Raw genomic sequence first — 22,418 nt, 5'->3', positions numbered from 1 at the left:
TTAATTTTAATGAAGTATGTTAGAATTTACATTTCCCTCCATTATTTTGTTATATGCATGGCATAGTTTGGGTTATAGTCAGTCACACAGCTAAAACCTCAGATAATATAGATATCACTATCTGTGCTGCATTTTTCTTTCCAAAAGGATTTTTCAGATTTGAGGTTTATTCGTGTTTATTTGGTGAAAATGACATGATTTAATATCACATATCACTGTATAAAGACCTTGTCATTTCTCTACCTCTGGAGGGTGCTAAATTTTAGCATTAAAAAATCCAAACCATCTTGAATGATTACCATTGACCCCCACCCATAAATGTGACTGCCTTCTTTGTCTTTTTTATATATTTTTTTTATTTATTTTTGAAAGACAGGATCAATTCAAATGCAAGTGTTGATACCAATTACTGCAGTCTGGCAGTTGACAGACCTGTGACTCTCTCCAAATACACTGTTTTGGAATAAATCATTTCACGCATTAGGTTAAAAAGACCTGCAGAATGACGTTGTTTGCCTCTGTGAACTCATAGACATAAATAAATACTTTATGTATGTATTATGTCTATAGCCGTGCTTTGCCCGACGTGCACTAGGACCCGGATGAGCAGAGATTTGGCCTGGTCTGCACGCGCCCCTGTCAAAAGTGTAGTGTTGGCCACACGCGCGCTGCACAAGATGCTGCTGTGCATAACAATGAGGGACTATTGAAGCCTGTTACGGAGTACTCAACAAAATTATTCTCTTCGACATGGAGATCAAAGATTCCACTTGTGAGTATGATTTGTTTGCACGAAAACAGCCGTAAAGTTACTGTGATCGAAATAAGTAATAATGCGTTAGTTTAGCTTTTTATAATTATTAAAGTAAGTCAGTTGCACCTTTTCTGTGTACCTGTGTTGGAAAGTGAATCTGATGTTATTACACAATTATTATATTTTTTTTTTTCAAAAGGAAACCTTATCAAGACACTTAAACCGTTCTGTTAGTGATGCAATAGATGGTTAATATCTGAATGGATGGAAAGCAACACTATGTCTGTGTCAGACTATAGGGCAATCACGAAAAGGATGTCTTTTTGTTTCCCTTATGGACATAAAAGTAAATAATTATTTCGTTAATTATTATGCTTTATATACATTTACAGTTATAACCATTTATGTAGATATTTTGGTGGATAGGCCTATAATTTAATTATTTTTGTTTGTTATTATGTCCCCAGAATATATGTGCCAGTTTTGTTTGCATCATAGCTCCCCCTTATAGAAAAGATGTACATTTCCTTAAAAAAGCATAATGACATCAAAGGGACATCATCACCCTTTCAGCATGTGAACCCGTCAAGCAGGGGACAATCTTGAATAGTAAACCCTGTTGTCATGATTTTCCACGGTAAATACAAATGTTTAAAATTTACTTGCTCTTAAATGCCTACTTTAAGTCTATTTTTGTATAAAAGCTTTAATAAATATGCTTAAAATTCACTCTTTAAAATCAAAAGGCTGCTATTTTGTGGTATGACACTTATATTGATTAAATATCATTATTTTCATTTCTTTTATGTACGTCAAAATCATATTTTGTTAAAGGCCCAAATGAATATGTCTAGTGTAAGGAAAGCAAACGGTTTAACAAAATTAATAACAGTAACATTTTAACTCCTGTTTCATTAACACACCTCCTCATTATATTAAAAAAGCCAGACCTTTCACAACCATGCTGGCAAATTGTGCATTACTGCTGTAAAATATAAAAAAATAAATATCATCCTCTCATCCTGTATTCTTCATGTCCCTCAATTTCCATTGAACCAGCTATCAGCTCCTTCATCCTGCTGTTCAGAGCTGGTTAAAGGCCAGTTCAGCATGGTGGCTATTCATGATTTGAAAGTAGAAATCCTTTCTCCTCATGCAGGAAATCCGCTTGAGAATTTGTTCAACTCTTGAGTTTGTTTGCATGGATGCCAGGAAAAATAGCCCATCATCTACTTGTTGCTGTTTTTAGTTATGGGGGGATTTTGGAAATTCATTAGTGAGTTTAGACACATTGGTCAAACTTACACCTTCAGATTTGATGTAAACTGTAGGGTAAACGGTGTAAACTGTGTGCTCTTACCTTGCTATGAATCATTTGTTTTTTGTTATGTTTAAAAACTGTTCAGCAGTGTGGGGTTGGTAATTGTGTACGTTTTAAATATTTTTTTAAATTATTTTTTATTTTTAAATGTTTTTTTATATATACATTTTTATTGATGTGTCTCAATAAAAGGCTCACAAAAGCTCACAAAGGCTGCATTTAATTGATCAGAGCTACAGTATAAACAGTAATACTTTGAAATAGTTATTACCATTTATAGCAACTTTTCTATATTAATATAATTTATTGTGTAATTTATTCCTATGTTGGTGAAGCTGAATTTTCATCAGCAATTAGTAGTTAAATTAATGGTTTGTTTTATTCCCAATTGACCCTTCACAAAGACCCGCCTCCCTTAGTTACTGTTGCTATGTATGACAAGCGTTATTCAGACAAGCAGATTCAGCGTTATGACTGGTCAGATTGCCTGTCAGTCAAACTCCCGGTGAAGGGTTATTTACATTTACATTTACATTTAATCATTTAGCAGACGCTTTTATCCAAAGCGACTTACAAATGAGAACAATAGAAGCAGTCAGGTCAACAAGAGAACAACAACAGTATACAAGTGCCATGACAAGTCTCAGTTAGTCTAGTATAGAACGCATAGGTAGGTGTTTTTTTTTTTTTTTTTTTTTTTTTTAATTAAAAGACAAGAAAAGGAAAAGTGCTAGTGTTAGTTGGTTAAGTGCAGGCGAAAAAGATGAGTCTTTAGCTGTTTCTTGAAAATGAGTAAAGACTCAGCTGTACGAATTGAGATTGGGAGGTCATTCCACCAGCTGGGGACAGTCCAGGAAAAGGTCCTTGAGAGTGATTTTGAACTTCTTTGGGATGGTACCACAAGGCGTCGATCACTTGCAGAGCGCAAACTTCTGGAGGGCACATAAGATTTAACCAATGAGTTTAGGTAAGTTGGTGCCGTGCCAGTGGTCATCTTGTAGGCTAGCATCAGTACATTGAATTTGATGTGAGCGGCTACTGGTAGCCAGTGTAACCTGATGAGGAGCGGAGTAACGTGAGCTTTCTTAAATGCGAGCAGCTACCGTCAGGGCGTCTGGTTGGAATGAGAGGTAGAGTTGGGTGTCATCAGCGTAGCAGTGATAAGAAAAGCCATGCTTCTGAATGACAGATCCTAATGATGTCATGTAGATTGAGAAGAGAAGTGGTCCAAGTACTGAGCCTTGAGGAACCCCAGTAGCAAGGTGGTGTGACTTTGAAACATCACCCCTCCAAGACACACTGAAGGATCTGTCAGAGAGGTAGGACTTAACCCACAGGAGTGCTGTTCCAGAGATGCCCATCTTTCTGAGGGTGGACAGGAGAATCTGGTGATTAACAGTGTCAAAAGCAGCTATTTGCTATTTAATTGACTGATTAATTGATTAACAGCAATTCTAGTCATATATATCAGGGGTTTTCTAACTGTGGGATGCGACCCACTTGTGGGTCACAGATTGGAACAAGGTGGGTCGCACAAAGTCACTTGGCTGCAGCTAAATTTGCATTTCAATGACACACAGACTCACACAGTTCAGTCTAGGGCTGCACGACATTAATTATGAACTGCAATATCCTTAGTGTGATTTTCGAATTGCAATTAAGTTGCGTGTTTTGAAGCGCGGGCACACACGAGTTGTAAGAACAGTGAAGGTCTCAGAGCAATGTCATTAAAAGGTTCAATCGGTCCACATTATTAAAGAGAAAAAACTTGCTCACAATGCACTATATTCTTCATGACATTGCATACACCAGAAAATTAAAATGTTACGAAAACGGTTTCAGGTAGGCCATGTTCATTCATTTCTATCGTCTGTTTGAACTCTGCACTGTTTTTGTTCGGGAAACGGTTTGTAAAAAGCATTTCACATGTACAGGGTGAGCAGGGCACAAAAGCAGGGTTAATTGTAACACTACAAGATTTAAACATTTCCACATAACAAAATATACAAAATTTCACAATATTTCCTTGACGTATCACTTATTTAGAGAAAAATTTGCCAAAGTTCAGAAATCTTTTGAAGATATTGCTGAACATTTATTTAACCACTGCAAAAATAAATTTCTGCATGAACTTAATGTCATCCATTTTTTTTTGTTTATTTAAAACGAGACACATCTGTTTATTCTTTTTTTTTTACCTATTTCAACATTATTTTAATCTCCAAACTCTTTTAGATGGCTCTGCTTTGCTTCTTATGCTTTTCTAAAAAAGTGTTGGATTGTGCTCCGTTCTCGCCGACACACATGGAAGGATCATGAATGCATTTTTTTTTTCTGCAACAAAACACAGCAGCGCAGATTACAGTTCACTGGAGTGAGCCTGCTTCACTTTTTTATGGACATTTCGTATTTTAACATCTGTAAACAAATACAAACTTAAATACTAGTGGTGAAATTTTTCAGTTGTACTCTAAAAAATTGTTATTTTTCTTAAATACTTAATTTCCATTTTTTTTTCTCTTTCTCAAATATTTTGGTGGGTCGTGAAATAGATTACATTTGTCTTGGTGGGTCGTGGAATGGAAAAGTTTGGGAACACCTGATATATATGACAATATGCTTAATGCCTTTGATGCAAGACTTTATGCAAGCTGTGAAAGGTGGGAGTGGAGGGTCTGAATTGCACTGATTTCTCTAGTTCCTTATGCACAGGCTTACATCTATAAATACCCATGGCCAAACAGACAAAGGCTTCTCTTTTCCACAGCTTGTGAGCCTGATGGGTCTGCACAGGCCTGACACTGTCTCTCACTCCAGCATTCCTCGGCCCAAGCGCAGCCGTCAAGGGCAGCTCTTGTCTGTTGAAAAATCACACAGTTTTAATGATACAGAGGAGCAGGAAAGGTCCTTGTGTGTTACCCTGTAGGCCCTTCCACACCCGTGTCCTCAAAGGGTGGAAATCAAAGACAGTCATCGCAGGGGCTTGCTGTGGATGACCGTGTTAACCCCTTAAAGAAAGAAGGTCAGATACTGAGTTCTGGGATAAAGCTGGAAGAGCTTTTCCTAAAAAACCTTCCTCAATCCCATTATAGTCATGCTAAATAGCAACCAAGATATGGGTAGGAGTAGTGACTAGAACTTTAAGATCTAGGAAGATTTGCATACATGTTTTTCGCTTTTTTAGTCTTTCTAAATGTGTCTCAACTGGTTTGGTCCATACAGTGAAAATCAGTGAGGTCCAAAACAAAATCAGACTCCATTTACTTTAAAGGGGTCATTTGATGACTTGGGTCAGAAAGCTCCTGGATTTCATGAAACAATATCTTAATTTGTCTTTAGAAGATGAACGAAGACGGAATTCTGAAGATGAATGAAGACAAACTAGCCCTTTAACTGTGGACATAAAAAAAAACAAAGTCAGACAGATTTAAACAACAGAAACAGAAATGATGACAGGATATTTCTTTTTGGGTGTACTGTCCCTTTAAGAAAAAAAATCATCAAATTTTGAAGGCTACTTTCAAATTTTTTTCTATTTGCTAGATCAGTGTTGTTATTAACCATTACTAATACTAACCAAATACATGTAAGTTGAAGTACTTCAATTACTAAACCTAAACTAAATAAAACATATTTTAAAGCTAATTAAGAAAAATGGCAAAAGCACATAACAAATTGCTAACACTGAAATGAAATTGAAAACTGAAAATATAAAAATAAAAATTTTTACAGCCAGGGTTGTTATTGTGTAGAATGTACAAATGCAGTGACTACAGTGTAGAGTCACAGTGCAGAGACGATGGGAAAAGATATTGCAAAAGGCTGCTCTGTTCTAAAAATCCAACCAGTTATTAGCTCACACTTTTTGTTTTGGCATTGTCACATTCATGTTAGTCCTCTGGTGTCTCTTGCCTGATGTTCATTTTCTGATTAGTTTCAGAGTATCATAATGCAACTGCATAATACTTGGTTGCAGATCCCGAAGAGACACTCAGTCCTCCAAATGTTTTTGTGAGTGAAAGTTTAAGTGTGAATGCCACTGAATAAAACCATCCCTGTGGTTTACAGAATCTGTAATGTTAGCCTTATCCTCCAACCAGAAAACATTTTTGGGGTGGAAAGACATTTAGGACTTTAAATGAAGCATCTCAAATTTCAGTGGTTGCACAGTGCATGAAGTAAACAGTCATAAAATGCGTATATAAACGTATATAGACTTGTTGCAGGAGGATTTTTTCCCTTGTTTATTAAGCCAGCTATAATCATGTTGTTATCCTCAAAGCCTTCGTCCCTTCCCTTTCAATTATGTGGCTTGTTGTTCCTCTGTAATTGAGCCCACCCAGCGAGTTTTCATCCATTAAAATATTGAGTATTATATTATAGCCATCTCGCACTGATATCCTGATATCGATGACCTTGACTGGTGTTCATCAAAGCTGCTTCTATGTATCGGCCCTACTTGTGTGTCCTGCATAGCTATGGCACGTGACGTCTACCCACCCTGAATCAGACAGCTGATAAACATTTTTAAGGATGGTGTGGTCGTGGTATTCTACATATGAAGCTTGTAGGCTCTCAACCCTCATTCCTCACCATCACAGGAGAAACCAAACATGGTCTGTGGATAAGACCAATAAAAAGGGACAGGTGGTGTTTTGTGGATATGGAGTGTGCTATGATTTTTTGTAGTGTTTTTTTGGAATTCGCCCATATGGGAGGGTCCAGAGCTGAGAGAGAGCGTGCTAGTTAGTGGAGGACTGATGGTATGTCAGTTTTGGGGGTGTGTAGAGGAGAGGAATAGGAAGCAGAAGGTTAGGGATGATAGAAACTGCTGTCATCAGCCAAGACAGGAAGCTACAGCTGCAGGACATATCCCCTTACCCACAATGCCCTTGCCTCAAGACCGCACAGCTGCTTTCCTTAGAATTTGTTTTGCAAGCGATAGTGTGTTTGTAATTGTGTTCAGTGATGTATAAGGGTAAATGTATGTTTGCATTGAATTTCCACATTTTTGCATTGAAGCCACATTGTCTAGCTACTTGGCTGAGCCACTCAATGAAAGTTCAGCTGGAATGTTGTTTAAAAGTGTGCTCAGTTTAAACAAAGCAAGTACTTTTTTCAATATCTTAGTTTGAATGTAAATTGCTGTATTGCATATTCCCAGGATAAAAAAGCAACCAATACAATATTACAATTATAATTCAACTAGAACAATAAAAACAGTTATTTAAAATATTAAATATTTTAATTGATTTGTATTAATGAAATAAGATTAAATTTAAATATTCATATGCATGTGTTCTATTGAGTGTTCGATCTATTTTAATCATTTTAGATTTTTTTCAGTGTAGAATTTGTCATTTTCATTATAATTACATAACAGTAATTATATAGGCTAAGGTATAATAAAATATTATTTTACTAGTTATATTATATTTACATATACATATATTTTTATAAATATTATATATAACTAGATACTGTATAAAATTATAAATAACTTAATATCTAATCATTATAAATAATAGATACATAATTTAAGTTTATTCATTTAATACATTTATTTACTATTTGTAATAATAAAAAAAGTAATTATAGTTTTTTTATTTAAGTAATTAAATATAAATATCAGTAATTATTAATTGTCTTTAAGTTGTTTTGTGATCAGTTGTCCCATTTATTTAGTTAGGTATTTATGTCTACTTAAGCTTAAAATGCTATGCGTTTTTCATTTGACAAAGTAAAAATGTTTTCAGAATTAACAGTGAATTTATGTAAACAAGACATTTGATTATGAATATATTTAAATATATTGTTTCCTGCTGAATGTATTGTTGAGTAATGGCAGTACTGGGGTCTATAGCCTGATTAGAAAAGTCTGTAGAAACTGGTCAAACCAATTATTTCTAGCTGGATCACTTAATCTTTTTCATGACATGCACATATGACTAATAAAAGTGTTGATAAGAGAAGTCTTTTGTCACTTTAAACTTAAATACAATGTGTTTTAGGTCTGTGAGAGCCAGCAGACGGCACGGGCGCATTAAAAGAGCCACTGAAGCAGTCAGATGGTGTTCACCAACCTCACATTCCCACAAATTACGCACGAGATGCATGGCAGCAAAAACACTTGCCCATGTCAGCGAGTGCACAACCAGACAATGGTCCTCTGGAGAGCTGTGGCCCTGCAGTTGTGTTTGCGCTGCTCTCAGTACAATAACAGAGTCATCCTACTCTCTGCTCTCAGAGTTTCCGCCTCCTACTCTTCTTCCGCCCCTCTCTTTTTCTTGTTTCCCCTAACGGACACATACACATTCATGTTTCCGGCTCTCTGAGAGAGAGGAAAACTATTGGTAGAAGTTAAATGTACATGAAGCGAATTCATTGAAAGACAACCCGAAAGATAACATATAATGTTATAACTGTTAATGCTGATAACTTATAAGGTATGATTAAGAGTGATGCCTTTTGGAGATCTTGCACTCTTTAAGATTGGGAAGTGAAATTTTGTTTGTTTTCGGTAGAAGGATCACAAATGTATGACTATTTAATATGGAAATTAGTTACTCTGGAAGTTTCCACTGAAAAAGTGTAAAATAAAAAAATTGTAAAAGATATTTTTATTGTCAAATGTCAATTTTTAATAAATTTTAATATTTGATATTTGTTTGTAGCTGTAGATTGTGGATAGTAATGTAGTGGAAGGATAAGTGAGAAAAAGAAAGTGCGTGAGAGCGAGAGAGAGAGAGAGAGAGAGAGAGAGAGAGAGAGAGAGAGAGAGTTGAGACAGTGCAGACATCCTCACAGTCACACCAATGAGGATGAACTAAAAGAACTCAAAAATCCTCCTCAGCACACCGCAGCTCAGTTTTGGGTTTGTCTGAAAATGGTGGGTTTCTCATCTCAGCCGTTGAGACCGGTGAGCAGTTCATTGGTTTGCATTCTTTATCTCTGTCAGCTCAGTGTTTATGCTCTACTGAAACAATTGCAAAGGCCTTTGGAAATCTGCTTTGTGAATTATTTGGTTTCTCCTTCCTGAAGTCCTGTCCTAGAGTAATAAGATTGAGCCACTTAATCTTTTGGATGCATATTTTAAATAAAATGCACCAGATGTTCATTCTGTAATATGTTTGAATTTATTCTGGGATTAACAAATGTGTGGATTTTTGTTGTTGTTGTTTTTGTTAAAACTAATTAGACTTATTATTTAAATGATTAGAATTTTTGTACACTTAAAGGAATAGTTTACCCAAAAATATTTAGTTGTTTCCCAAATGATGCACTTTACACTATGTACTCAGCTGTCTAGTGTATAAGTTATATAAGGTTATTTTATCAGTCTTCCACACAGAAAACCTACTTCAGTTACTTAACTGCATCATTTGGGCATTAGAAGTGCACTTTTTCTAGCTGAAGTTTTCAGTATGATTACATTAATCACACTAAAATGGCATGGAATAGTGCAAAAAATACACAAATTGCGTGCAACATTTGTTTCTTCATCAGAACAGATTTGGTGAAATTTACATTACATCATTTGCTCACCAATGAGTCCTCTGCAGTGAATGGGTGCCGTCAGAATGAGAGTCAAAACAGCTGATAAAAACATCACAATAATCCACAAGCAATCCACATGAGTCCAGTCCATCAATGAATGTCTTGTGAAGTGAAAAGGTGCATGTTTGTAAGAAACAAATACATCATTCAAAGCAGATGATCCATTGGTGTTCTCCAGTTGAAGAAACAAACTCATCTACATCTTGGATGGCCTCAGGGTGAGTCCATTTTCAGCAAATTATTAGGTGAACAACAGTATTCCTTTAAAATGATACAAGACAAAGTCACCAAGTAACATAAATCAGTGTTGTTGTTTTTAGTATTATTTGAGCCACTGAAGTCTTCACATTTGTGGCCTCATTCCACTTTTTATCTTGCATCATCTTACATAGGATAGTTTTTTTTGACACAAGTTCTCTTACATTCTTCACTGTTTCATTGATCTTCGCTGTACAATTTAGAAGTAATGAGTCATGCTAAAATGTTATATTTAATGTATACTAATTAATTAATTAATTGTAGCATAAATATAAGAAGCTTTTAATTGTGCTATGTTGGTTACTAATTATATAGCCATTTATATGCATAACGTGGAATCTGTAACATGAATAGGGTCGCACATTTGCATACTGAGAAATATTAACTGAGCAGGATGATGCTCAAAATAGAAGTGCAAGCTCAGAAAAGATCCTTTATTTTGATTTCCCCTTGTTTGCATAGTGGTATGCATCCTCTGCTTCAAAGCAGCGTTTGTTTTCGGAGCGGTGAGGGTCAAGAAAAGAAACATCATGAGCTATGCAACAGGTTTTTTGATCTGGTCCAGCCAGACAGAAAAAACACATTCAGGGCAAAAGCAAAGGAAAGGTCACATATTGCAGTAATTATTTGTGGCCAAGTAATTCCTATATGGCTAATAATTCCTAGATCAGCCAAGCCAAATGTGTGGCAGGTAGCCTTGAAAAGGGGCTTTTCCTTTCCAATCCCTCTCTCTTGAGCAGAGTCCGGGTGTGGTGTGAAGTGCTTACACGTTTTCAGTATGAAAGAGACGAGTTAGGTACTTACTCCTGCTTTTTATTCCTAAGCATGAAAGATGTGTGAATCTAATCTCTTTATTCTGTTTCCTAACACCTACAGACAACCATGATAAATGTTGTTGCATTGTTGACTAGTTCTATATGTGAATGCTTATTCAGGGGGTTTCATGTTTCCTGTGTTTGTTAGCCCATTCATAAAAGTGCAGCTATTGTTCACCATGCACAGATTTGGAAGAGTGCTACCATAAGAAATTAATTCAGGTCATACCCCTATCTCTGCTTATTTATTGCATTTAATCTTCAGGATATCATGTTCGGCCTTTTGGCAAGGTTTCCTCAACAAACTGCCAAAGAAATCAGATGTCCAACAGCTGAGGCCTGCCTCATGACAGTTTTTAAAAAGCTCAAATGGGCTGAATGGAAATGCCCAATCACTCCTAGTAACATGATTAGAAAATATATGAAATTTGCTTAAGTATTTAAATCTTCGTATGTATGTAAGTGCAATGGGGTTCACAAATCTTAAGAGCACCAGTGACTTTCCCATGTCATCTTCTGCAAACATGTTTCTGGTCACTGATCCTGTCCTTGTCTCGAATCTCTGTCCAGGCATGGAGCACCTGGTGAAGGAGCTGAGTTTGCTTCTCAAGCTGCTGGAGAACGAGAGCGTGAGTTCAGCCACGGCAGAGAAGATGAGTGTGGTCAGAAACTTGGTCAAACAGCTGCAGCCATCCGGTGAGACTGAGCAGCAAATACATAACAACTGAGCAGAAACGCTTGGCCAAGGCCTCGCTAAAGAGATTCACACAGTAACAATTATAGCAATGACAAAGTATTTCAGGGAGCAAAATTACTCTAAAAATTATTCCTAAAAAGTTTATTCTAAAAAATTAATAATGTATGTATGAAGGGTAAAACACACTTGTAATATTGAATTAAATCATTTATTTATTAATTTATTTTGTAGTGAATGGATCTGACTTCATATACATGAACACGTCTCTCTATGGAAATGGCACCAGCTTTGTTGAATCATTGTTTGAAGAATTTGGTGAGTTTATCGCTGTATTTACTAAAACCTAAAAATTACTTTTTTTGAAAATTAAGAAATGTGCGGAGCCCCGCACATGACATGCAAGAAAAACAACTGCAAGTTTTGATGTATTACAATTTTTTATGTGATGCTTCGTAAAACAAAAGAATATATTACTTGCTATAAGGAATTTCTACGGAGCCCCGCACAAAAATAGTGGGCTAAATCGTTCCCTCGATTTACTATTTCGTTCACTTGATTTGTAAATTGTGCACACGATTTACTAATTGGTTTCCTCAATGTACTGAAACGTGCACATGACTACTACTGCGTTCCCTCGATTTACTATTTCGTTCACTTGATTTATAAATAGTGCACATGATTTACTAATTGGTTTCCTCAATGTACTAAAACATACACACGATTACTATAGCGTACCCTCGATTTGCTAAATTGTGCGCACGATTTAGCAAATCGAGGGAACGAATTAGTAAATCATGCGCACTATTTATAAATCAAGTGAACGAAATAGTAAATCGAGGGAACGCAATAATAATCGTGTGCATGTTTTAGTACATTGAGGGAACGAATTAGTAAATCGTGCACACGATTTAGCCCACTATTTTTGTGCGGGGCTCCGTAGAAATTCCTTATAGCAAGTAATATATTATTTTGTTTTGCGAAGCATCACTTAAAACATTGTAATAAATCAAAACTTGCAGTAGTTGCTAAAAATATCAGAAAGAATGGCAGATTTGTCTTAACCATTTTCCCTGGATGTCATATGAATTGCATGTTGTAATTGTTCATTTTTGATGTTTGTTCTCAGACTGTGACCTGCAGGATCTCAGGGACTCGCCTGAAGAGATGAAAGATGTGGAGCAAGAGGAGGCGTCCAAGCACCCACCCACAAAATCGGTAAAAGAATATGTATCAAATAAAAAACATACACTAACGTTTAAAAGTGTGGGACAATCATCAAGGAATAAATTCACTTTTCACAGACAGCGTATGCCAAACGAGAATAATTAAAACCAAATTTAATAGTGTTTTAGACTGAAAATAATTTTAAGCATGCAAATTTTAAAAAATGATTGGTTTTGTTTTGTAAGAGTCCCACAGGCACACCCCCTCCCCTCCCTACCACACCTCCTCCTGATGATTACTATGAAGAAGCGGTCCTGCTCGGAACAGGCACAACACCCCAGTATATAACTACTCGCAGTAAGTGCAAAAACATTCAAGTCTAAGATGGCACAATAACAGATAGTTATGAAACCTAACACAATGTGCTTATTTACCAGACAACTCCAGCCCTCCAAACTCAATAGAGGATGCTTATTATGAAGACGCTGACAACAATTACCCAACTACTCATCTAAACAGGGCCAGCAAAAACTCCGGTAATGAACCTGTACGGTTTTTATGCTTGTGCCTATGAAAATGTGCTAAATTTATAAGGAGTTTTAATAGCTGTTGATGTCAACAGACAATGATTCTGATGCACTCAGCAGTTCTTATGAGTCCTATGATGAAGAGGATGAGGAAGCTAAAAGCAGAGAGAGGACACACCAATGGCCTTCAGAGGAGAGTCCAGTCAGTCAAATGAAAGACTGCTGCAAAAGCGCCTTCCTGCTTCGCAAGAAACGCTTCGGTCAATGGGCTAAGCAGCTAACAATCATTCGTGAGAACAGACTTCAGGTGAATCGTACTGGAACAATTAAAGGGTCATGAAACCCCAGAACACATTTTTTGAGATGGGAACAGATATGTACTGGCTGCACATTACTGTTTTCAGTAAGTGGAAATTGGTTATTTTTGCGTTTTTCAGAGCAATTTCGTCTTTCTGGTTTGAAAAGTAAAGTCGAAGCTACGTCAGAAAATCATACGTAGATTTTGGCCTCGGAGTGTGGATAGGCTTGCAGGGGCACATCTACGTCAGCTGGCCCTGAGCTAATCTGTGCATTTATTCATGAGAAAGAGGTCATGCAATCCAATCACTGCACCGTAGTAGGTATAAATTATAATGGTTACAATATAACATGAATATTATTCATGAGAAAGTATCGCTCCCGTCTTCCCTCATTGTTGTCATTCAGAGATATGCTTCGGCATTGAGTGTGCTCATTTCTTCAGTGTGATAAAACAAAAGTGTTGTTTGCGTTTACCTGGGACGCAGTGCAAGCTGAACTATGGGTGCAGGCGGTTGGTTTGCTGTGCTCTTACCAACACAACTGGAAAATATGTTTTTGAAGGGACTTATATCTGATCAATTCAGCAAGTTCTAAACAAAGCATTTATTCTCCACAGTGCTTCAAGAATCCCAAAGATCACTCTCCACACGTTGACCTCCCCCTTAATCTCTGCAATGTCATCTATGTGCCAAAAGATGGACGCCGCAAGAAGCATGAGCTTCGTTTCTCCATGCTGGGAGGAGAGGCGCTAGTGCTGTCTGTACAGAGCAAAGAACAGGCCGAGAGCTGGATCAAGGTGCTTCATTGCAACATATGTCATAATGACTTTTTAATAACTAAATAAATGAATTTCAGTTATTTTATTATGTGAGAAGAAAGTCATGCACAGTTATGTAGGAAATGCAGTTTTCCCATGGTTTTGGAAAACCTGGAAATATCAGGGAGTTTAAAAATGGTGATTTCCAGGCCTGAAAAGTCATTGAAATGATTACATTCTTAAAAAGTCAAGGACATTTCTTAGTGAATGTAATGATTTCTACTTATGCTCAGCGTTATTTTAGTAGTATTATTTACATGGACTATTTGGGTATTTGTTAACATTTTAATTAGTAGATTTTTTATATTTTCAGCTTTCGTTTTAATTTTAGTTTACATTTTAGTAATTTTTTAAAACCATATTTTTATTTAGCTTTATTGTATTTATATTTCAGTTTAAATTTTTGTTATTTCAATACTTCAGTTAGTTGCCCAGGCCACATTTCTAAATATAAGTTCCCTTTAAGTCGGTCACTTTCGACGTAAGGTTGGTGACCAACAAATTGGGAATCTCACCAGAGAGACAAAACTACTCTGAGTGAAAGCTAAACGAGCCAATGCACATTGGCATGCAATGCATCCAGCTGCCGCTGATCGCAGTGCAAGCATAAAAAGGCAGCAGATGCACCGCACACATTCGGAGCAGAGCGATAACGTCGTTCTGCTCCTGCCAAGTTTTGTTTGTCTTCAGAGAATGAGTTCAGCACGGTCTAGGAAGCTTTTCTGTGTTGGTGGAATAGTGCTACAGCGGTGGTGGTTTCCCATGTCAAGTGGGTTGCACACATCAGGCTGCACTACCCCTGTTTGTGTTGCAGCATGCTAAGAGCCTTTTTCCTTAAAACACCATTCACAGGTGGGTGTGTCTTTGTAAACAATGTTGCATTGAGCCTTCTCTGTCGCCAGCGTTCAGCAGTGGGCGGTTAGAGAGAGCTGGCAAAGGCCCTACTCACGCATCCTCTGCCCAACCTTGGAACCATGTAAGTGTTGCACTGCACTCTCAGCCCGGTTTGGTTGGGACCACGAGCTGCCGGAGCTGGGTCCCTGTGTTCCACCTCGCTGCCCCACTGCGGATACTTTGGTGGTTTCACTGGTGCCACTTGTACAGTATCTGGAAACCTGGCTGCAAGTAGACAACATATGCAAACGTGCAATGGCTCGATTAGTTTACATTTGAAGTAGATTGGACTTTCTAGCGAGTTTCCCAATTTGTCGGTCACCGACGTGACGTCTCCAATCCCTCATTCAGGGAATGAGGGTTACAATATGTAACCGAGACTTTTTTATTTTTTACTTTATTTCAGCTTCAATGCCAATTTTGTTTATAGTTTGAATTTTGGTTAGCAATAACAATGCTGATGTTCAACTGTAAAATATCTCTTTCTCTAGAAATGTATATTTGACAGTACAGTGAACGTATTAAATAAAAGTAATTTGGTAATCAAGAATGACAGAATAGTGGAGATGAATTAGTCGCAAAGTGTGTGAGCCCTGGAAGTCATTTTTCTCTAACAATGATACAGCATTTAGGGCTTATTATGCAAAATTATTTGACCAATCATAATCAAGGATTAATCACACTGAGACTGATCACTGTATAGCAATACAATTCTTGTAAACATGTTCCCATTAATGTTCTGACTGTTTTCAGTTTTCATATAGTGTTGTGGTATCATGGCTCAGAATAAATCTGTTTCTTACTGATTTTATTTTATTTTATTTTATTAGTTGCATGAATCTCTTCTGTTAAAACTATGTACTGTAGGTCATTCAGGAAGTAAGTAAGCTGGCAAACAACATAAATGGAAAAGAGAGTTCATCTTCTTCTATGATCCTGCGAAAACTAGAGCTGGATAAGGTAAGGGTGAATACATTACTAGCATCATGTAGCCCAGAGTACACTACGGCTAAACTCTACTGATTACAATATTGACCAGTGTGGTGATCTCTACAATTGCTGTCTGTCTTTTTCCTGGTTATTGCAGATAATGGGACCAGATAAACAAACTTCTGATTCTGACAGTGCAGCCAATGGAGACGTTACCCATGAGATCTGTGAGAACGGTACAAACGATCATCTTCTTTGCTTAGCGTATGCTTTTGGGGTCAGAGTCGGTTTTCCAGGTGTGGTTTAATCTTGTTAGTTCTGTGATGTCATGCTGAAACAATGGCATTAGGAAGGATGTAGCTGCTCTTTGCAGTACTTCCTGTGTCTTTGATGTGTCCAGAGGTTTAAGGTTTGTCCTTTTTAGTGAGTCACATCCATCTTTTCTTGCTTTTTTATGTTTTGTATCATCATACACATTATATTGGTACTTTATGGAATATCAGCCAAAGCTAAAAATAATTTTTTATTGATCATGAATGGCCAATATTGAAATTAACGGTCCACGTTCATTTCCTCTGTTTTTACATTTGGATTTCCTTTTCTGTCATCTAAAACTCACGTAAAGTAAAAAATGTTAAAGCACTAATAATTGTTACATAACATTACATTACATTTAGTCATTTAGAAGACGCTTTTATCCAAAGGGACTTACAAATGAGGGCAATGGAAGCAATCAAAATCAACAAAAGAACAATGATATGCAAGTGAGTCTCAGTTAGCTTAATGCAGTACACGTAGCAAGGTTTTTAAATCATATAATAAATAAAAAGAAAACGAAAAAAACTTAAACAACTTGTTAAATTGTTAAATGTTATTTTAGTTAATCTCAAAATTATTAAACATTTTTCACACTGTATATATAATGTTGTCATGCCTAGATTCAATTGCATTTAAAACTTTTGATTTTAGTTTGTAATATTTCATTCTTATCTATACAAAATAATAATAAAATTTTTATAATAAGATTTATTTGGACAAAATAGTATAGAATTAGCCATTCAGACATTTATTTGTTATTGTCCAAAACATGAAAATAATTATTGGTTTATTGGTAGCGTCCAGAGGTCTTTTATAAGTCATTTGAGTTTGGGCACTTTCAAATTTCAGGATTAGAAATAGCGCACATCACTGGATTCGTTAAGTTCAATTTTCAAGTGTTACAGATGGATCTTGATTTAAAGTATGTATAAAAACACTTGAATACACATTGCTGCAAGAAACACTTAAGTGATACACTTAAGTATGCTGTTTTACACCCCTCAACACTGCAAACAAAGGAAGTCAAAGGCATCTTTGGAATATAGAATCCAAACATTTGTTTTGTGTCTTGTTCTTGCACTATATGCATCCTCTTATGATGCTTCCTGTGCTTCTTCCTGTAGGGAAGGGCAAAAAAGGGACATTCTCTGAGCTGACTGGATCTATGAGTCGAGCCGCTGGCAGGAAAATCAACCGCATCATCACTTTCTCCAAGAAGAAGCCGCCCCTTCTGGGCGAAACCAACACGTTCTCCAACCTGGATGACAATCCCCGTTGTGGTGAGGGGACATGAATCCACCAATCCTTTGTGTTTAGCTGTTGATCATTTTCATATTTTGAGACTTTCCTGCTAGGTTCTGATGGTTTCTTGTCTTTTGCTAGGTTACTTGAATGTCCTGGTCAACCAGTGTTGGAAGGAGCGCTGGTGTTGTGTGAGGAATGGGACTCTGTATCTCCATAAGGACAGAGGGGACATTCACACCCATGTGAGCGCTTTAGCCCTCCATGGTGTAGAAGTCTTACCTGGTCTTGGACCCAAATATCCTTTTGCCTTCCGCATCATGCAAGCGAGCAAAGAAGTGGCCGCCCTGGAGGTACAAAATATGGATCTCTGTTACATTCTAAGATCTTTTATTAAATCAGCATATGGATAATTCTGTAATATAATCAACCTCAGGCGAGCTGTTCTGTGGAGATGGGCCGCTGGCTGGGGGTTTTGTTGGCTGAAGCAGGTAGTGCTACCACCCCTGAGGCATTGCATTATGACTATGTGGATGTGGACACCATCAGCAGCATCCAGAACGCAGCACGGCACTCTTTTCTGTGAGTAGAACTGAGGATATTTAGCCCGTTCCAATTGGAATGTGTAATGAAGTTCACTCAGATTCGTGGTAGTTTTATGCTAATTCTTATTTTATTAAACGTTTCATGCCATAGGTGGGCGACCTCCTCTAGCAGCACCTCCACAGATCCACGGACTTATGATGAAGTACCTTATGAAAGCATTTTGGTGAGGTGTTAATTAAAAAATGTATATCACATATGTATTTATTTATTTAAATTTAATTTCATTTAAGTAAAAATTATTTTGTGGTGTTTTGTAAAATCACACCCCTCAGCAACAGTAAAGACTTTTCTATGGTGTTTATTTGAGTTTTGTATTCATCAAAAAATCCTGAATAAAATATCAGTTTCCACAAAATTATTAAGCAGCAGCATCCATAATAATAAGAAATGCTTTTAACACCAAATCAGCGTATTAAAATGATTTATAAAGGATCTTGTGACACTAAAGCCTGGAGTCGTAATGCTGAAAATGCTACTTTTCCATTACAGCAATAAACCAGATTTTGAAATGTATTTAGATTGAAAAGGTAATTGCAATAACATTTCACATTATTGATGTTTTTCTGTATTATCAAATAAATGCCTTGTTGAGCATAAGAAACTTCATTTAAAAGTATTTTAAAAAATTACTGATCCCAAACATTTGAACAATATTGTACATTCTTGGCATTCATGATCAAAGAGTATTAATGAAAACTGATCGTTTTTGCTGTGTGTCAGAGGTTACTTAGAGTAATTTTTATGATTTTTATGTCATTTTATGAGATTTTTATGACATTTGAAAAGAATGTTTCAGCCAAGTTGGGTGTTGTTTCTGGAGTTAGCTGGAGAATAACCTCAGTTCTCTTAATTTTTTCAAATTAGCACGAAAGTCAGCAACAAATACTGTACGTCTTGCTGTTTTATTCTCTGTATTACTTCCTAAAATCATTTCGTAGTACCATTTCTTTCTTTGTTGGTTGATTAAGTTGTGCAACAGTCTACGTTATGTCTAGTCAGCTACAAATCTTGTCATTGCAACTACGTTCCTGTTAAAGGTTTTGTTTCCACACAAACTGTAATTACTCCTAATTGTTTTCCCATCTACTCTGTCTCTTTTCCACCAGCAGGTAGATGACAATCAGTCTAAACTGAAGCAGTATTCCTCTATGTCCAGTGTGGATACAGCCAAGGGTGACCCACAGATCACAGTGAAGCGACACGGTACCCGTTTCCACTAGAAAATCACTTTTTTTTCAGCATCATCTAGACAAATGTACAAACACAATCATAGCTGTACATTTTAAATACCATTTATGACCAATTCCGTCTTATTTTTGTGTTGTAGCTGTGAATCACTATGGTAAATATGGAAAGACGAGGGCGGAAGAAGATGCACGACAGTGTCTCAGTGAGAAAGAGCAGCTTGAGAAAGAAAAAGAAGTACTCAAGAAGAACCTGTTGTCACTGCGCTCAGAAAAGAGGGTGGTGAAGCAAGAGCTGAAAAAGGCGACTGGTAAGAGAATTGACTGGTTTGAGTGTTAATCAATAACATTAAAGTTGGTCCGTTCCCATTTTTTGCAGTATTTGACGCCACCTACTGAAAATATCCAAAGTTATGGGAGATGTTCATTTAATGTTATGTGTATATTGTAAAATGCCATTCAAAAGTTTTGGATCAGTAAGATTTGTAATGTATTTTAAAGAAGTCTCTTATGCTCATCAAAGCTGCACTTATTTGATCAGAATTGCAGAAAAAAAGTAATATTTTGAAATATTATTGCAATTTAAAATAATGGTTTTCTATTTTAATATAATTTAATCCTGTGATGCAAAGCTGATTTTTCAGCATAATTATTCCAGTCTTTGGTGTCATATAATTCTTCAGAAATCATTCTTAAATGCTGATTTATCATCAATATTGGAAACAGTTTTTCTGCTTAATATATATATTTTTGAACCTATATTACTTTTTTTCATGATTCTTTGTTGAATAAGAAGTTAGATTTTGTAACAGTATACACAACCAAGTTTGGGGTCAGTATTTTTAAATTGTTAAGAAGTTATAATAACAACTTATATTGTTAGAAAATATATATTTTTTTAAATAATCACTGTTCTTTTAAAATCTATTCATCAAAAAATCCTGAAAGAAGTATCAGGTTCCAAAAAATGTAATTAAGCAGTACACTTGTTTCCAACATTGATAATAAATCAGCATATTGGAATGATTTCTGAAGGATCATGTGACACTGAAAACTGGAGTATTGATGCTGAAAATTCAGCTCTGCGTCACAGAAATAAATTCTTTTTTAAGGTATATTAAAATAGAAAACCATTATTTTAAATGGTAATAATATTTTACAATATTACTGTTTTTTCTGTATTTTTGGTCAAATAAATGCAGCCGTGATGAACAGAAGAGACTTCTTTAAAACCAATTTAAAAAATCTTACTGATCCCAGACTTTTGAACAGCAGTATACATGTGTGCATCATCAGATAAACAGCAGAAAGCCATGGAGCAGCATCTGGCCCAGCTGGAGGAAAGCTGCCGTCAGAAGGAAGCTGAGCGTGTGGACCTGGAGCTGCGACTTACGGAGGTGAAGGAGAAACTGAAGAAGTCTCTGACTGGAGGAATGCTGGGGGCGCCTGTGGAAAACAAACCTACCATTAAGGTACCTGCATTCTTAACTTTTAATATCCCTTTCCCTCAGCTGAACTTGATTCTGCAGTAACATTTATTTATATCTTAATACCTCTAGGTTCCAGTTAAAAAAAAGGAAAATATTTACAATGGTGCCACTGTGCCGGTCAACTGTGCATCTGAAATGAAGAAACGCCATCCTTCCGTCTATGCATCCACCAGAGGAAATGTCATGCAGAAAGCCAAGGTATACAGTTACACAAATATTCAATAAAACACATGGTGATGCTTGAGATGTATAACTGTCAACAATAATAAATGTTTTATTCTTTTCTTTTTTATGTGTTATATTTATCTTTTGTTTTATTCTGTCCTTTCTTTCTGTTTTATTTATTTTTTATTTAGGAATGGGAGTCAAAGAAAGTGATGTAATTATGGCACGGTCATCAGGAGAGTCTGAGGATCTGTTTAAGAGTGTTAAAGGAATAGTTCACCCAAAAATAAAATGATATGCTAAACATTTACTCACCCCCAGACCGTCCAAGATGTTAATGAGTTTTTTCTTCATCGTAACAAATTTGAAGAAATGAAGCATTGCATCACCTGCTCACCAATGTCTCATCTGCAGTGAATGGGTGCCGTCACCATGAGAGTTTAAACATCTGATAAAAACATCACAATAATCCAAAAGTAATCCACATGACTTCATAATGAGTACATTTTCAGCTATTTTCATTTTTGGTTCATCTATTCTTTTAAAGCGAAGAAGAGATCGTCGGTTCTGTCCACTACACTGCACTAATGCAAGGGACTGTTGATTGTATATTTGATGGTAGCCTGTAAATAAAAATGAATGTTAAATAAAAATTGCATGAAGATGGCAAGGATAAGAGAATGTTCAAGAAACAAAGTGTATTATAAACACCTGTTTGTTTAAAATAAGTGTTAAAATAGGTGCCTGAATTCTATGAAAACTGTGTTTTATGTTTATTACTATATTCTGCCACAGGATACAGATGTGGCCTTCCTGGCGATTTCTTTGCGCAGTTTTGAGAACAGTGTTAATATCTCTCTTTTTTACGTTATGTGAAACTGAACTGCAATTTTCCCTTTCGTTAACATAGGGCACTTAATTTACCAGATTTATTTATTTCTATTTTGTACATAAAAGCAGTCTAAATAAAATTATCTTTTTTTTTTCTTTGCAACATATTTAAGTTTCTTGTATTAAAAGTGTGTTCAAAAATAGCTTTTTTGGAGTTCTGTTTATTTAAGCAAATGTCTTTTTTAGTTTTAGTTTTGTCTATTACACTGTAATAACATCAACTCAAATGGGCTTTTTTAGTTTTAGTTTTGTCTATTACACTGTAATAACATCAACTCAAATGGGCTTTTTTAGTTTTAGTTTTGTCTATTACACTGTAATAACATCAACTCAAATGGGCTTTTTTAGTTTTAGTTTTGTCTATTACACTGTAATAACATCAACTCAAATGGGCTTTTTTAGTTTTAGTTTTGTCTATTACACTGTAATAACATCAACTCAAATGGGCTTTGCTTCTAAAAGCTGTGAACTGGGGGAAAAGTCATGGG

The 22,418-nt window shown here is 36.2% G+C and overlaps 1 protein-coding gene across 4 annotated transcripts; it reads left to right on the top strand.

Moving 5' to 3' along the window:
• Nucleotides 1–640: 640 nt before the first annotated feature.
• afap1l1b (actin filament associated protein 1-like 1b) lies at nucleotides 641–22,023 on the top strand. 4 transcript variants are annotated; one of them, XM_059542246.1, is made up of 19 exons: nucleotides 641–772; nucleotides 11,276–11,401; nucleotides 11,634–11,717; nucleotides 12,529–12,617; nucleotides 12,812–12,923; nucleotides 13,004–13,102; nucleotides 13,189–13,400; nucleotides 14,010–14,189; nucleotides 15,972–16,064; nucleotides 16,192–16,270; nucleotides 17,477–17,632; nucleotides 17,736–17,947; nucleotides 18,031–18,176; nucleotides 18,291–18,363; nucleotides 19,310–19,403; nucleotides 19,528–19,695; nucleotides 20,681–20,856; nucleotides 20,944–21,072; nucleotides 21,231–22,023. In XM_059542246.1, the coding sequence occupies exons 1-19, from the start codon at nucleotides 751–753 to the stop codon at nucleotides 21,255–21,257; spliced, it is 2,277 nt and encodes a 758-aa protein (XP_059398229.1). In that variant the 5' UTR covers nucleotides 641–750; the 3' UTR covers nucleotides 21,258–22,023. The 4 variants fall into 4 exon arrangements, with proteins under 4 accessions (XP_059398229.1, XP_059398227.1, XP_059398228.1 ...); XM_059542244.1 differs by having other exon boundaries at nucleotides 19,310–19,409; XM_059542245.1 differs by having other exon boundaries at nucleotides 19,307–19,403.
• The last annotated feature ends 395 nt before the right edge of the window (nucleotides 22,024–22,418 follow it).

Source organism: Carassius carassius, chromosome 47 (assembly GCF_963082965.1).
Source record: "Carassius carassius chromosome 47, fCarCar2.1, whole genome shotgun sequence".
Taxonomy (NCBI): domain Eukaryota; kingdom Metazoa; phylum Chordata; class Actinopteri; order Cypriniformes; family Cyprinidae; genus Carassius; species Carassius carassius.
Note: the sequence above shows the minus strand (reverse complement) of the source record. Positions and strands in the feature narration are given on the sequence as shown.

Bases quoted from the DNA above. Each gene is read 5' to 3' on its own strand.
- afap1l1b (XM_059542242.1), top strand. From the start codon at position 751: ATGGAGATCAAAGATTCCACTT. The intron at 12,618-12,811 runs GTAAAAGAATAT...TTGTTTTGTAAG, and splicing joins AGCACCCACCCACAAAATCG to AGTCCCACAGGCACACCCCC. The intron at 16,065-16,191 runs GTAAGGGTGAAT...TGGTTATTGCAG, and splicing joins GAAAACTAGAGCTGGATAAG to ATAATGGGACCAGATAAACA.